The 13,812-nt window shown below is 37.1% G+C and overlaps 2 protein-coding genes across 3 annotated transcripts; both read left to right on the top strand.

Moving 5' to 3' along the window:
• Positions 1–675: 675 nt before the first annotated feature.
• On the top strand, positions 676–6,341 carry LOC132174922 (26S proteasome non-ATPase regulatory subunit 6 homolog). Its single transcript, XM_059586675.1, has 8 exons — positions 676–915; positions 1,009–1,123; positions 4,290–4,380; positions 4,476–4,621; positions 4,765–4,984; positions 5,091–5,199; positions 5,464–5,632; positions 5,961–6,341. Exons 1-8 carry the CDS (start codon positions 780–782, stop codon positions 6,133–6,135), a joined length of 1,161 nt encoding a protein of 386 aa, XP_059442658.1. The 5' UTR covers positions 676–779; the 3' UTR covers positions 6,136–6,341.
• Positions 6,342–8,624: 2,283 nt separating this feature from the next.
• Positions 8,625–13,721, top strand: LOC132176091 (uncharacterized). 2 transcript variants are annotated; one of them, XM_059588215.1, is made up of 12 exons: positions 8,629–8,959; positions 9,067–9,195; positions 9,581–9,775; positions 10,406–10,453; positions 10,525–10,653; positions 10,964–11,088; positions 11,419–11,529; positions 11,791–11,899; positions 12,163–12,281; positions 12,593–12,746; positions 13,065–13,209; positions 13,490–13,721. In XM_059588215.1, exons 1-12 carry the CDS (start codon positions 8,843–8,845, stop codon positions 13,543–13,545), a joined length of 1,437 nt encoding a protein of 478 aa, XP_059444198.1. In that variant the 5' UTR covers positions 8,629–8,842; the 3' UTR covers positions 13,546–13,721. The 2 variants fall into 2 exon arrangements, with proteins under 2 accessions (XP_059444199.1, XP_059444198.1); XM_059588216.1 differs by lacking the exon at positions 13,490–13,721 and having other exon boundaries at positions 8,625–8,959; positions 13,075–13,203.
• Positions 13,722–13,812: the final 91 nt, after the last annotated feature.

Here is a 13,812-nt window from a genome sequence, read left to right as displayed (position 1 = left end):
TTTAATCAATCCAAATTTACATATACAAACATTTGTTTGATAAAATTTTCCTTTATTAAATTAATATATATATCTTTAGAGTAGACATATATTTTAAAAATGCATGTGATCTCTAATCAATCCAAATTTACATATACAAAAATTTGTTTGTTAAAATTTTCTTTCAAATTAAGTTGAAATAATTTTCTTTAATTTAAATTTATAAAATTGACATATGTCTTTTGAGTATACATATATTTTCAAAATACGTGTGATTTGAAATTTTATTTACATGTTTGTAAAGAATCATATATTATAAAAATGAGTAATGATAGGGATCATCTTTTTATCCTCCTAAAGCTGATGTACCTTTTAAAATCATTATTAAATTTTAGATATACTTAAATTTTGATCTAATGGTGATTTTGAAAGCCACATCAACTTTAGTAGAATAAAAAGATGGTCCATAGCATTACTCTATAAAAATACATGTCAATCTAATAAATTAAATTATGAAAATTTTTGTGAAAAACTTTTTTCAAATCTATTAATACAAGGAAATGTATTAATATTTCAAAAGGAAACGTAAGAATATGAAAAAAAAAAAAAAAAAAAAGGAAACACGTAGCAAATTACGACTGAGAAGCATGCGATCACACCTCTTTCCCCATAAAACACACAACGCGACTTTCGTTTCTCTTTTTCACAGTGCGGTCAGTGTCTCCTTGCTCAAGCAAAGCACAGAGCGCAAACTCGGATAGCCTTCCCAACTCAGTGAGTCCGAACAGAGTCGACCCGCCATGGAAGGCCAGGAAGGAACTCAGGAGCTCCACCTCGTGCTCGCCCACAAGCTCTTCCTTCTGAGGCACCCCGACGTGCAGGACATCGAGAAGGTCCGCCTCAAAGAGGAGGTCTTCGCTGTCGTCAAAGCTGACGGTGAGTCTCCGATTCCTACCGAGTTTTTCCGAGTTAGGCCTCCGACTCCGTCTCACAAAACGGTCTTTTTTGTTGTTTTTGTGTGTGGTGCAGATATGGCTGCGTTATATGAAGCCCTAATCGCCGATTCCGTGTTGGAGAGAGATCAGGGCGTTCTGGACGCGATGCGCGAGAAGAACGACGGCGAGATTAAGAAGCTCGACGAAAAGTGAGCTTGTGTTTGATTTTATTTAATTTGTTTATTTTAGATGTTTGAACTTCACGTAATGCCTGTTTGGTTGCTGAGAGAATGAGGGGAAACGAAATTAATTTTTTTATGTTTTTGGTCTTAATGTTTAGAATTAGACTTGATGTAGGGAAACTGTTATATTAGGGGTAGTGCCGTGATGGTTTTTTGGTGCTTTTGGATCCGAATCGTTTTTAAAATTTGAGATTTAGATCCCTATTGGCTCTTAATGTCACGCATTTTCTTTGCAACCAAACGCATTTCTTTGGTTCACCTATGGATCGACAGAGGGGGCTTAAGGGTTCCGTGATTAATTGGTGAATTTATTGTCATACTAGGGTTTTTCTTTTGACCAGTATGTTGTCGCAACAAGGCAATATGAAAATTGTGGTATGCAAGATTCCACACAATCCAAAACTTACAATCCTAAAAGTCCCTCTCTTTTCTCTTCAAATTTCCTGCATTTTCTCAGCAGTCAAGCGGAGAAAAACCCTAAATTTCTCACAAAACCCAATAAAAACTCATACACAAACTTTCTCAAAAAACTTTTTCTTTAGTCTGGCGTGCTTCGGGCACTAACATGCAGAGTCTTTCCGGGAGATTCTTGGGAACCTGTGTTTCTTCATTGGATTTTGAACGGAGACTGGCCGGAGTGCAGATTCGGAATAGTTTCTGTCATTTCCTACTAGTTCTGTTTCAGAGATTGTTTGAATCTCTATAGTTTTGACGAGCTTTTGGGGCTTTCATTGGAAGCCGATTATAATTGGTTGGATTGTTGTGATTTTTTTCTTCTTCCTTATTCTTACTGTGTGTGATCTATGGGGTAAAAAAAGGTGGAGGTGGAGGTGGAGGTGGAGGTAGAGGATGTGGTCTTGGTAAGGGCGGAAGTAGTGGTGGAGGAAATGGATCTGGTGAGAAATGGTGCTGGGAATAATGAGAGTTGTTCTATGGAGGAAGGTCAAATTTATGATTTTGACAAGAGGAATCTTTCTGATCAGAATGTTAGTAGTGACATTAAAGTTAGTCGTGATTCTATTGTGGAGGAATATGGCAATTTTAGGGTGAATTGTGGCTCCAAACAAGCTATTTGGGGTAGTTCTTGCAAATTATCTGAAGATGACTCCATGGATGCAGCTCTGATAGCTCAGAATGGTGCTGGGGTTTCTTTGGGGAAGGCATGCGAAGTTCACGCATTGAGGGAGGTGGGCGAAGATTTCCTCTGAAACCTCTCCTGTGGTTGAGCAGGTTAACCAATATTTGTGACATGTACCTTCACTTAATCAGAAGGAAGGTTTCACTAGTAAAGATGGTTATGGGCCAAACTTTTTTGGGCCTTCTTTTAACAAGGAAGCAAACATAGCCCAGAAGACTGAATTGAGGTCTTTCTTCAGTGAAGATCAAAGTGAAGTTGGTGAACTTGCTTATACGAAACCAGAGAGGATAAATGGCAAAGTTGTGGTGAGACCTCTCATTGAAGTTGTTGAAGAAGATATTCTCGAGTGGGCTACGAGTCTTGTGGGGCAGGTATTGGATAAACCTTTACCTTTTCTGTCGATAAAGAATACAATTGAAAATTTATGGAGATAGTTTGGTCCTGTTCAAGTTCATTCTATGGAAAAAAGGGTGGTTTCCGTTCATCCTGATTGCAGAATTCATGATGCAATTCATGATGCCAAAACTTGGTTTGTGGCAAATAAACCATTGGTTTTAAGGAAGTGGAAACTTGGAATGCTAATACTCAATTTATCATCATCCAAGGTCCCTATATGGATAAATATTTGGCATCTTCCTTTTGAATTTTGGAACTTGGTTTGTTTGGGACATGTAGCTAGTGGGGTTGGAAGGTTATTCTATGTTGATTCTTTTACTGAGAACCATCAAAGATTGAGTTTTGCTAGAACTCTAGTGGAAGTGGACACTAATATTGATTTTCCAAAAAATATAGAAGTGGATAAGGGTAATGGTAGATCTTGTTTAGTGGGAATTGAATATCCATGGATTCATTCTAAATGTGATCAGTGTAAGGTACATGGGCATTTAAATACTGCTTGCCTCAATAGTTTGGAAGTGATTAAGTCCCCAAGTATTATAGCCAAGTATGGAGTTAGGTGTCTAGCTAGGAAATGCGCTAGCCACATCTGCATTATCATTGCTAGTCAAGTTGCAATTGGAGCTCTCTAAAATAACTTTATAAAGCCTAATCTCACATAGTAAAGAACTAATGTGAGATTTAATACCTAAGAACACCTTTATACTCTACCCGCACAATGTGAGCTATTCGTCTTCCCAATATGGGACTGAGGCGTTACAATTCCCCCTTAAATCCCCGACATTCTCGTTAGGGTCTTGTCATGTAGTGCTCCAATAGCACATGGCGTTATTAGGTTATGAGAACCTTTGTTACGACCCAAAGAAAGTACTAATCGCATTTGCGCTATCACTCCAAAAGGACTAGTCAAGTTGCAATTTAAGCTCTCTAAAATCACTTATAAAGCTCAGTTTTACATAGGAAGAAACCAATGTGAGACTTAGCATTTATTAGATCCTTTATAATTCATCCACCCTATGTGGGCTATTCATCTTCTCAATGTGGAACTGGGGTGTTAGACAAATTCTAAGCATTTGGATGAGCAGAAATTAGAGCTAGGTTTGGAAGTGATTAAGTCCCTAGGTATGTGGAGAGTAACAAAAGTGCAAATAGAAATAAAGCAAGTAGTTGGAGCTGAGGGGATATATCCAGAGAGGTTTTTCCCCTACTTGTGCTTTGAAATGAAGATTTTCATTTGGGATGCAAGGGGTTTGAATGACCCCAAAAAACAAAAAGAGGTAAAGGGAATGACTAATAGGTTGAAGGCTGATATGTTTTGTCATGTGGAAACTCGAGTTAAAGAAGTGAATGTTGGGTCTGTTATAAACAGAATGGTTCCTGGTTGGTAGTATTTGTGTAATTACTCACGTCTTTGGGTGTGTTGGAAGACAAATACTGTTTCTACTCGATTAATTAAGTCTTCAAGTCAAACTATTTCTTTGTATAGTTTGACGGTACTGTGAGTACTTATTGGGATTTAAAGTGTTTATTGAGGTCTAGTTAATCAATTCATTTTTCATTTTTTCACTTAAGCGTTCTATCTGGTTGGACTTCGTTCAGGATAGCTGATGCTGAAGAGAACTTAGGTGAAAGTGAAGTTCGAGAAGCTCATTTGGCAAAATCCTTGTTTTTCATTCGAATTGGTGACAAGGTACATAAGTATCATAACTTATTACTCTTGAAAGTGTTGTCTTCTTACAGTGGTATTTAATTTTCACACTTGACTTATTCCCCCATGAAACCCAGGAGAAAGCATTGGAACAACTAAAGGTTACAGAAAGCAAAACAGTTGCAGTTGGCCAAAAGATGGACTTGGTGTTCTACACGCTGCAGCTTGCTTTTTTCTACATGGATTTTGATCTAATTTCCAAAAGCATTGATAAAGCAAAGAAGTAAGTAATGATATGAAATTTGTCAACAATATTCTGTGGTTCTCTTCTTGAAAGTTGGGCACATGTACTTATCAAAAAAAAAAAAAAAAAGAAAGTTGGGCACATGAGTGATTTAATTATAACTGTTTGCGTAATGGTGTTAGCTTGTTTGAAGAGGGAGGAGATTGGGAAAGGAAGAATCGTTTGAAGGTGTATGAAGGCTTGTACTGCATGTCCACTCGAAACTTCAAGAAGGCAGCGGATCTATTTTTGGATTCTATTTCAACCTTCACAACTTATGAACTTTTTCCTTATGACACTTTCATTTTCTACACTGTCCTTACAAGCATTATATCCTTGGATAGAGTTTCCCTGAAGCAAAAGGTATTTTAGGTTTTCTCAATGCATGTAACCTATTTCAATTTTTTTTTTCCTATTTTCCTGACCCAGTTCTGTGCTAGTAATTTTACAATCATTTGATCCTTGGTAGGTAGTGGATGCTCCGGAGATCTTGACAGTGATAGGAAAAATTCCTCATCTTTCAGAGTTTTTGAACTCTTTATATGATTGTCAATATAAATCATTTTTCTTGGCGTTTGGTAAGTGGAGGTCTAATATGAGCCTTAATCTTTTATATAACAATTGAATATGTTAAGAAATATAAGTTCTTTTGGTTTGTCTGCATGGTCTGCTTTCTTGTGATATTCTGGGCTCTTTGGCATTTTCCCGTCTTTAATCATTTGGGCTTTATAAAAATTATGTGATATGGGATAAGAGCTACTCCTATCTGCACCTGTCTATTTATTCATAACTTGTGTGATTCTTTATATCTCAAACTTGATGTTTCTAATTTTTCTTTTCAGCTGGCCTGACTGAGCAAATAAAATTGGATCGCTATTTGCATCCACACTTCCGGTATTATATGAGGGAGGTCAGAACTGTGGTTTATTCCCAGTTTTTGGAATCCTACAAGAGTGTCACAATTGAAGCAATGGCTAAGGCATTCGGAGTTACAGTGGAGTTTATTGATGTGTAAGTGTTTAAATTCTTTGATGCTGTTAAGAGTCCTAATTCAAAGGAGTTTCTGATAGGTGAAGCCTAGTGGTCAAGGGTGGGCTTGAGATGAGCTGTAGACTTAGACATCCTGGGTTCGATTCTGCACCCTCTAGATTACCTGATACACGGTTCCGATGGGTGGAGTCGTGTATTCGGAATTTACTTGCTAGGGGTGGGTACGAAGGGGCCTTGCCTTAGTGAGGTTTCACGTCATAAAAAAAGAAAAAAGAAAAAGGAGTTTATGATTTTCTTTTGAGACTGGTGTATTTAATTGAGTTTCTAATCCATCCTTTTTCTATTATAGGGAGCTCTCGCGTTTTATTGCGGCTGGGAAGCTTCATTGTAAGATTGATAAAGTTGCAGGTGTTCTTGAGACAAATCGCCCTGATGCAAAGAATGCTCTTTACCAAGCAACTATCAAGCAAGGGGACTTCCTATTAAACCGGATCCAGAAGCTGTCTCGTGTGATTGATCTGTGAAGTACATTGGACTTCCATGCAATTTGGAATGGCGCAAGAATTTGCATATTTCAGAGGAATACAGAGCACAAGGAAATCTTGATGGATGCCTTTTATTTGATAAATCTGATATTAACTTTAGCATAGTCCATCTGTTTTCCGAATTTATCCAGGCATTGAACGTACTGATTTCAGATGTCAATTCAGTTCTCTGTTTGTTTTGCTGATTCCTTTTTGGTATTTTTTTTTTGTCTGTGGCCCTCGAGACAAATTAAAATTGTCCACGGAAAATTTTATGATGAATGTGGTGCGACTGTAGACTTATTTTGTCCAAGCTAATTGGGTTAGATTTTTGAAGCTTCATGATCTATTTCCTTTCTTGGAGCTGCTTTCAGTCTCTTGTCCTGAAGCAACGGGTGCACCTTCCGCCGGCCGGTAGGGCGGGCTGCCATGCATGAAAGCTCCATGTTGTTCAGAGCTTTTGGTTGGATTCATCATCACTTTGTGATTGATCTGCACAACTTGACGCCAATCAAGTATTTTATATGAATATTTTTTTTTCATTTCACTCGGACTAAAAAAAGATCCTATTCCTTAAAGCTTACCTGATTACTGAGCCCTGATATAGTGCGGCTTAGATTCCACGCCATTGTAAGATGGATGGATGGGTCTTCAACAATATTGTTGCCTTGCCACTCCATTATAATCTTGTTTACTTAGAAATCTATCATTTCATCAATCACTTGCATTGAACGATAATATTTGTAAATCTTTCTCAATTGTAGGTCCAGGACCAGCCCTACTAACACTATGAAGATTCTCATAATTCAATCCACTGGGTAAATAAATAACACAGAATAGCATTGGAAACTGACTAGAAATGTGTCTAAAGATTCAACTAAGAAGTGCAACCAAATTTATAGGAAAATGAATAGCGAAAATATTCACTATGAAAATTAAATGCATGATGCTTTTTCTCCAATAACTCCAAAAGTTTGATTGGGATTGGCTTTAATTAATCGCATGGCTCGATTGCAACTTGCAAGACTGGGAGGGGACCTCGATGGCTTTAATCGCATGGCTCGATTGCAATTGAGAGGGACCTCGATGGGATTCATTTGTGTAGTTGAGCAATTTGAGACTTCTTCGGTATAAATTATATCATTGTCAATTGTATACCCTAATTGCAGTAGATTCGAGCCGGAAATGGATCATCTTCATTTCAAGTGAAATTGAGAGGATCCTTCTCCCTTTCAGTGTGAACAACATTATGATTTGTTGGCTTATAAATATCTTCATTGCTTTAATGCTTTCTTTAATTTGTGGCCATTGCTTACCTACTAAATAAATAAACTACTACACCAATCTATGTTCATAGTGCACCTACTGCTCACCTCACAAAAAAAAGAAAAAAAAGAGAGATGAACCTGAAAATTATAAAGTTAAGAACAGCATCCCACAAAGCAAACAAAGCAAAGAGCTACCCTTTATATTTATGAACATATCATTTTTTAGTTTTTGGATAATTGAAATCAGGAGACTAATTAGTGTCTGATAACTCTACTCAAAGTATTTTGTGGATTGTAGTTGACTTTGTCTGGACTATTTTGTGTGTGTGTTGGTGTGTTGATGTGTTTGTGGTGTAGGAAAATGGAGCAAAATGAGAAAAGAAAATGGAGCAAAATGAGAAAAGAGAAGTGGAATGAAGAATGAGATTAAAAGGTTTTAAAAATTCTCATTCTTATTTATTTATAGAAATAATAAATTAGAGAAAATTAACTACAAAATAAATATCCAAACAAGCAAAAGAAGTATATATATGGGAAAATTATATTTTACCCCCTCAAAGTTTGGGGCGATTTGCAATTCGACTTCCAAAGTTTCAATTTTGGCAATTTATCCTTCTAAAGTTTCAAATTTTTGCAATTTGACCAATTGTATCCAAAACTTTCCATATTGCCCATAATTTTTTTTTTTTTTTAATAAAAAATTCAAGGTGACTGTAGCCACCCCTTTGACCATCTGGCAATTTTTGCACCCTAATTTTTTTTTTTCTATAAAAAATAAAAATTATGGGCAATATGAGAATTTTGAAATAATATTAGTCAAATTGCAGAAATTTAAAACTTTAGGGAATAGATTGTCAAAATTGAAACTTTGAAGGTCAAATTACAAATCGCCTCAAACTTTGGGAGTAAGTGTAATTTTCCCCATATATATTAAAAAAAAAAATTGTAGAGTTACCAAACACTACCACTATAAATATTTATAATTGCAACAAGGTATTCATAATTGCCCAAAAAATTAAAAAGGAAAGGCCAGGAATTATCTAAAAACAATTTTATTTATTTATTATGGGTTTAATCCAAAAGAACAGTTGCTTGGTAGTACAAGCAATAAAAGAAACAAAGAGATAAAGAAATAAAGAAAAAAGGCCAAAGAAAAATTGTCCGACTTCCCACCAAGGGAATTTATTCACACAAGCCTTACAAGCCAAGCAATATAAACCTTTTACGCTTTTATTCACATAAGCCTTACTGAGCTCTCGGCCTCTCGCTCACATTGATAAAAGCGTGGTGATTTGGATTTGGATATGAAGTCCATCTCACTCCCATGAGCTGATGATGTGTCGTAATATGTGAAACCACTGGCATTAAACAATTTGAAGTTAAGAGGGCAGAGGCTCAGATCGCACTTGGGTGTGCTCAGCAGCGAAAGCCACGGCACTATGTTGCCTTCTCTCGATTTCAATGATATTAAAGAAAAGTTCTCCACCCATGTCAGACCTTGGCACCGCTCCTTGCAGTTCTGGGTACGAGCCGTTGATATCTACACTGGGTACAAGGTCTCTGTCTCTGTCTCTGTCTCTCTGAGTGTGTATATGCGTGAAAGGTTTTGTCTTTTGAGGAATTTCATTGGGTTTGTTTTCGGTTTTGGTTTGGGGTCTCTTAGGTGTTTCAAGTTCGAGTGAGTTTCGAGAAGGATATGCATAAGCAAGAGGCAATGTGGGAAAGACAGCATGAGCTTGCGGCTGAGAAGATTTATGCCATGTGCTCCGACCTCGGTGGGTTTTTCCTGAAGGTACTTGAATTTGAATTAATGGCGAGGGAGTGGTCTGATGGAAATGGGTTTTGGCCTATTTGCTTTCCTTCTTGATAAATGTCCTGTTTCCTCTGTTTTCTTGTTTATTGTCAAATTCGGTGTTTTGATTTTTGCTGCTTAGGATTTTGGTATGTAATATGTGTTAAAAATCTCAAATGGGTTATGGCACATTTTTCGTTGCTATTATGTTTTATTGTTTGCCCTTTGTGCTTCATCTCTGTTTATTATCCAATTGCGGTTTTAGTTTGTGGTAGCTATTATGATAAGAGTTTTGGCGGAAGTCACAATTTATAGATGGTTTTGGTTCTATGATATATGTGCTGTCTTTTTCTCATATACATCATGGATATGGGGTTCAAACCAGATTGCTCAAATTGTGGGGAAGCCTGACTTGGCCCCGGCCCCTTGGGTGAGAAGGCTTGTGACCCTATGCGATCGAGCTCCTGCAACCCCTTTCGATGAAATTCGACTTGTGCTGGAGCAAGAGTTGGGTCGGAGTGTTGGCGAAGTATTTGAAAGATTTGATGTGGATCCTCTTGGTTCTGCTTCCATTGCCCAGGTACCTCTATCTATGTGAAATTTCTGGCTTCTATCATGTGGAGTGAAATGAAGCATGAAGCATGAAGCATGACACGCACACATAATACACATTATCACTCCCACATGGAGAATTTTTTCGGGATTATACCCACCATTGCTTGTCAAAGGAAATCACTGAATTTTCAGTCGCGGCAGCGGATAATTGATGTTAAGGGTGAAGCATACTGAATTGATATGTTAATACTCTTGGGTAATTTTTCATCATGATTTTGGAGTTGAAGAATGGATGAGTGAAAATGAACACTACTCGAGTAAACAAATGGGGTGATACTGTTTATCATAACCAACTTTTGTTTCATAGATCCGATCATATTCTGAACCCTTAAATAACCAGGGCAGTATTGAACACATTTATGGGGCACATTTTATGCCTTCTAGTCAAATTTAATTTGAGACAAAGTTTAAAACCTTTTTCAATCTGTGGCTTAAAAATTCACAAATTTTGGCAGTTTATTTTATCCCTTTCTCTCACCTTCATTCTCTGCCAGGATGGCTTTTCTGTAGGGAGTGAGTCATACGGGAACTGGTTTTATGGTGCTTATAAAGACTCATAACCTTCAACCTGACTTGTGTTTTATGCTCAAATTAGGTTCATCGAGCAAGATTGAGAGGTGATAAGAGTGATGTTGTTGTCAAGGTGAGGGAAGGTGGGCTACTGTGCAGCTCCATAATGTCAGCCATATTTTAACTTCTTGTGGCATATAATAGGTGCAACATCCAGGAATTCAGGATCTGATGATGACAGATATCCGTAACTTGCAAGCTTTTGCCTTATACATGCAAAAGACAGATATCACATTTGATCTGTACTCGGTAACTAAGGAAATGGAGAAACAGGTGCACATTATTTCTTTACTAGTTTTTTTTTGTAGATCACCACTTTCCTCTTATTTTCCTTCTTTTTTGTATCTTACTTATGATATTGGTTTGGTTTTCCCCTACATCTGAGGATGATAGTGCCTTGAAAAGATTAGATGTTAGTTGTTGAGTCTGGTTGTTAGTTGTGGAGGACTTAAATTCTTATCTGCTGAATTTATGCTCTTAACTGTAATGCTTTCCTATTTACTTAAATGTAGCTTCCTGCATGACTCTGAATCTGGTCATCAGTTTCTGGATACTAATTCTTTGTCATTTTGTGCCATTCAAGATTGGGTATGAATTTGACTTCGTGAGGGAGGCTAATGCAATGGAAAAGATTCGACATTTTCTATACGAGAATAACAAAAAGGCTCCTGTTTTGGTTCCAAGAGTGATACGGGACATGGTCGGCAGGTACAGGATGCTACAACCTGTTGTCATGTGATCAGGACTTGCAAACAGACTTGGATGATGATTAAGTTATTTTGATAACATGAGACTGTCCCTTGTTATTTTGGAGCTTAGACAGTGGCTGTCTCCATTCAGAAACATCTTATGTAAAAAGAAAACTATTTAGCTATAGAAGAAGGCATAAAGATGTTTGCTTCTAGAGACTACAGTAACTTTGTCTCTTTGTTGCATTTAGCATTTCCTCTTTGTCAATTTCTTGTACTGCTGCATTGATGGTGCTATAATTTCATCTAATAAACCTTTTGGTAATTAGTTATTTCTCTGTTTGATTAGGAGGTTCTTAGTGATGGAATATTTTGATGGAATTCCAATCCTGAACCTTGGTGATGAAATGGCAAAAAGAGGAATAAATCCTGGTGGTAAGATTGCAGCAGTGGCAAAGCAGTAAGCGTCTAGACTGTTCCCTATATTTTGGGTTCCTATTTCCATATATATATTTTTTATATAAATAGTTGTTACTTGAACATATATTTCTCTGAAATCAGTTTTACTGTCCTTTAGATTTATATAAATTTATAGGAAGATCTGTTGTAATTCTTTACATTGGCTCAGTAATGAATCCCCTCTTTTTGGGTCACCTTTCTAATAAGATATCATCTTCTTCGAAGAAATGGGGCACAATATTTATATTTTCTGTGACTCCAGGAAAATCCTTCAAAGTTTGACACTAGCATATGGGCAAATGATTCTGAAGAGTGGCTTCTTCCATGCAGATCCCCATCCAGGAAATATACTAATCTGTAAAGGTTCAGAGGCAAGTGGGCAAGAAATATCTGTTTATTAAAATCTTTAGTTCTTTTATCTTCTTGTAATTTTTTATGTTTTAGTTTTGGTCGTCATTTGCTAGAATGCTACTTAAAGTTCTCTTTCCAATGAATAGCTTAAATTGTAGATACATGATATGAAGAAGAGACGGAATATGTCAAACTAATTAAACCTCTGGTTTTCCAATGCTATATTTGCATGATAAACCAACTTTTATAAGCTTTACCTGGTGTCTTTTTTCCCCCAAGTCAGGTTGGCTTGCTGGACTATGGGCAAGTGAAAGATCTCCCAGAAAGTTTGAGGCTTGGTTATGCTAATCTTGTTCTTGCCATTGCTGATAGTGACCCTATAAGAGCATCAGAGAGCTACAGGTACTAATCTTTGCCTGTAAGTCGGTTTGTTTCTGTTGCTTCTAATGCATTGGCAGTTGGTTTGCCAAGAGCTATAGCCCAAAATTTGGTGCTGCAAACTACACTTTACTGCATTTGGTACTCGGGATTCAAATGTAATGAGAAAATGAGAGATTGGATATCCTAGTTATTGATTGCTATATTTGAACTGACTAGTATATTTGTTTAAATTAGTGTCTGATTTTTGTAGCCTATGATGACCAAGAACTTTTTGAGGTTTGACTGGTTTGGACTGCTATATTTATTTCTAATTGATTTCTTCTATTTCATAGGGAGCTGGGAATTGATACCTTAAGCAAATGCAAAAATGAACTAGAGGAATTGCTGAAGTTGGCACAGACGATGTTTGATACAAAACTACCCCCTGGAGTGATGATGCTGCAACCTTTTGCTGAAGAATCTTCAATAAAAAAGATTGGTGTTCGGGTATGCCTTTGGACTCCGAAGTTTCATCAAGTATCCAATGTGATTCCCTTCGTGGACAATTCCATGAAGCTAGGGACAGAACTAGGAACTTAACTCTAAAGGGGTTGGACTGCATTAATTTTTTTAGGAGTCATCATAATGAAGTTAAAAAAAAAGAAAAAAAGAAATTTAAGCACTTTTTTTGGTGGGAGGAGGGGCCATGGCTGCTCCCAGTCCGCCCTTGGCTCCATCCCTACATGAAGTAGGCAACTCTATGCTGCTATATTTGCTGTTGCTCAGCCATATATTGATTCCTTATTGGAACTTGGACTATGGTAGGCTTTTCCAGAGGAGCTGTTTTCTGTACTTCGGACAGTGCATCTGTTGAGAGGACTTAGTGTTGGTCTTGGAATCAACTACTCTTGTGCAGAACAGTGGAGACCCATTGCAGAAGAAGCTTTGTACCGTGCCGGCAGGTTAAAAGGTGCCCCTTCTGAACTCTTTAAGTTAATTGAAAAGGTGACGTTTGGACATTCCATGACAAGGAAATCATTTGCTTGAGATTGCCTTTTACTTGCATTCATTTGCTCTTGCCAACGATGTCTTTTGCATTTTGTTGCCATTTTTGGTGTTTCAATACTTAGCAGCAACTTTTTATGTTGTGGGGTTTATCCTATATGCATGAAGTGGAATCATTTCGTCTGTATGGGACTTTCTCCAACTTCTGTATTCATGCTTAACATCCTCAACTGGCACTATTTCAGGTAAGCATATCAAGCCCAGCACTCGAAGACGCAGTTTTTTTAGAAGATTATTTTGAAGACACTAACAGGCTTGTTGACCTGAGGTAGGCATGAGACAATTTGGAGTTGTACATGTTTCTTTCTTGTTTGTGATTGTATTAATCAAGAGTAATGCTACTTGTAACATCTATTTTACATTGACTGACATAGCGTGTTTTAAGTGATTTCTAATGTCAGTCACTTTTTTTTTTTTTTTTAAAAAAAGAAAGTTATTTAAAACACGTCATGTCAACCAGTGTGAAATGAGTATGATAAATAAGTGTGAAGAGTAACATTATTTATTA

This window comes from Corylus avellana, chromosome ca3, assembly GCF_901000735.1.
Source record: "Corylus avellana chromosome ca3, CavTom2PMs-1.0".
Taxonomy (NCBI): Eukaryota; Viridiplantae; Streptophyta; class Magnoliopsida; order Fagales; family Betulaceae; genus Corylus; species Corylus avellana.
Note: the sequence above shows the minus strand (reverse complement) of the source record. Positions and strands in the feature narration are given on the sequence as shown.

What these genes read in the sequence shown, in the direction of transcription:
- LOC132176091 (XM_059588215.1), top strand. Translation starts at nt 8,843, where the DNA reads ATGTTGCCTTCTCTCGATTTCAATGATATTAAAGAAAAGTTCTCCACC. An exon ending in AGAGTGATGTTGTTGTCAAG is followed by an intron (nt 10,454 to 10,524) that starts GTGAGGGAAGGT and finishes GGCATATAATAG; the next exon opens with GTGCAACATCCAGGAATTCA. An exon ending in CTAAGGAAATGGAGAAACAG is followed by an intron (nt 10,654 to 10,963) that starts GTGCACATTATT and finishes GTGCCATTCAAG; the next exon opens with ATTGGGTATGAATTTGACTT.
- LOC132174922 (XM_059586675.1), top strand. Translation starts at nt 780, where the DNA reads ATGGAAGGCCAGGAAGGAACTCAGGAGCTCCACCTCGTGCTCGCCCAC. An exon ending in CGCTGTCGTCAAAGCTGACG is followed by an intron (nt 916 to 1,008) that starts GTGAGTCTCCGA and finishes TGTGTGGTGCAG; the next exon opens with ATATGGCTGCGTTATATGAA. An exon ending in ATTAAGAAGCTCGACGAAAA is followed by an intron (nt 1,124 to 4,289) that starts GTGAGCTTGTGT and finishes GACTTCGTTCAG; the next exon opens with GATAGCTGATGCTGAAGAGA.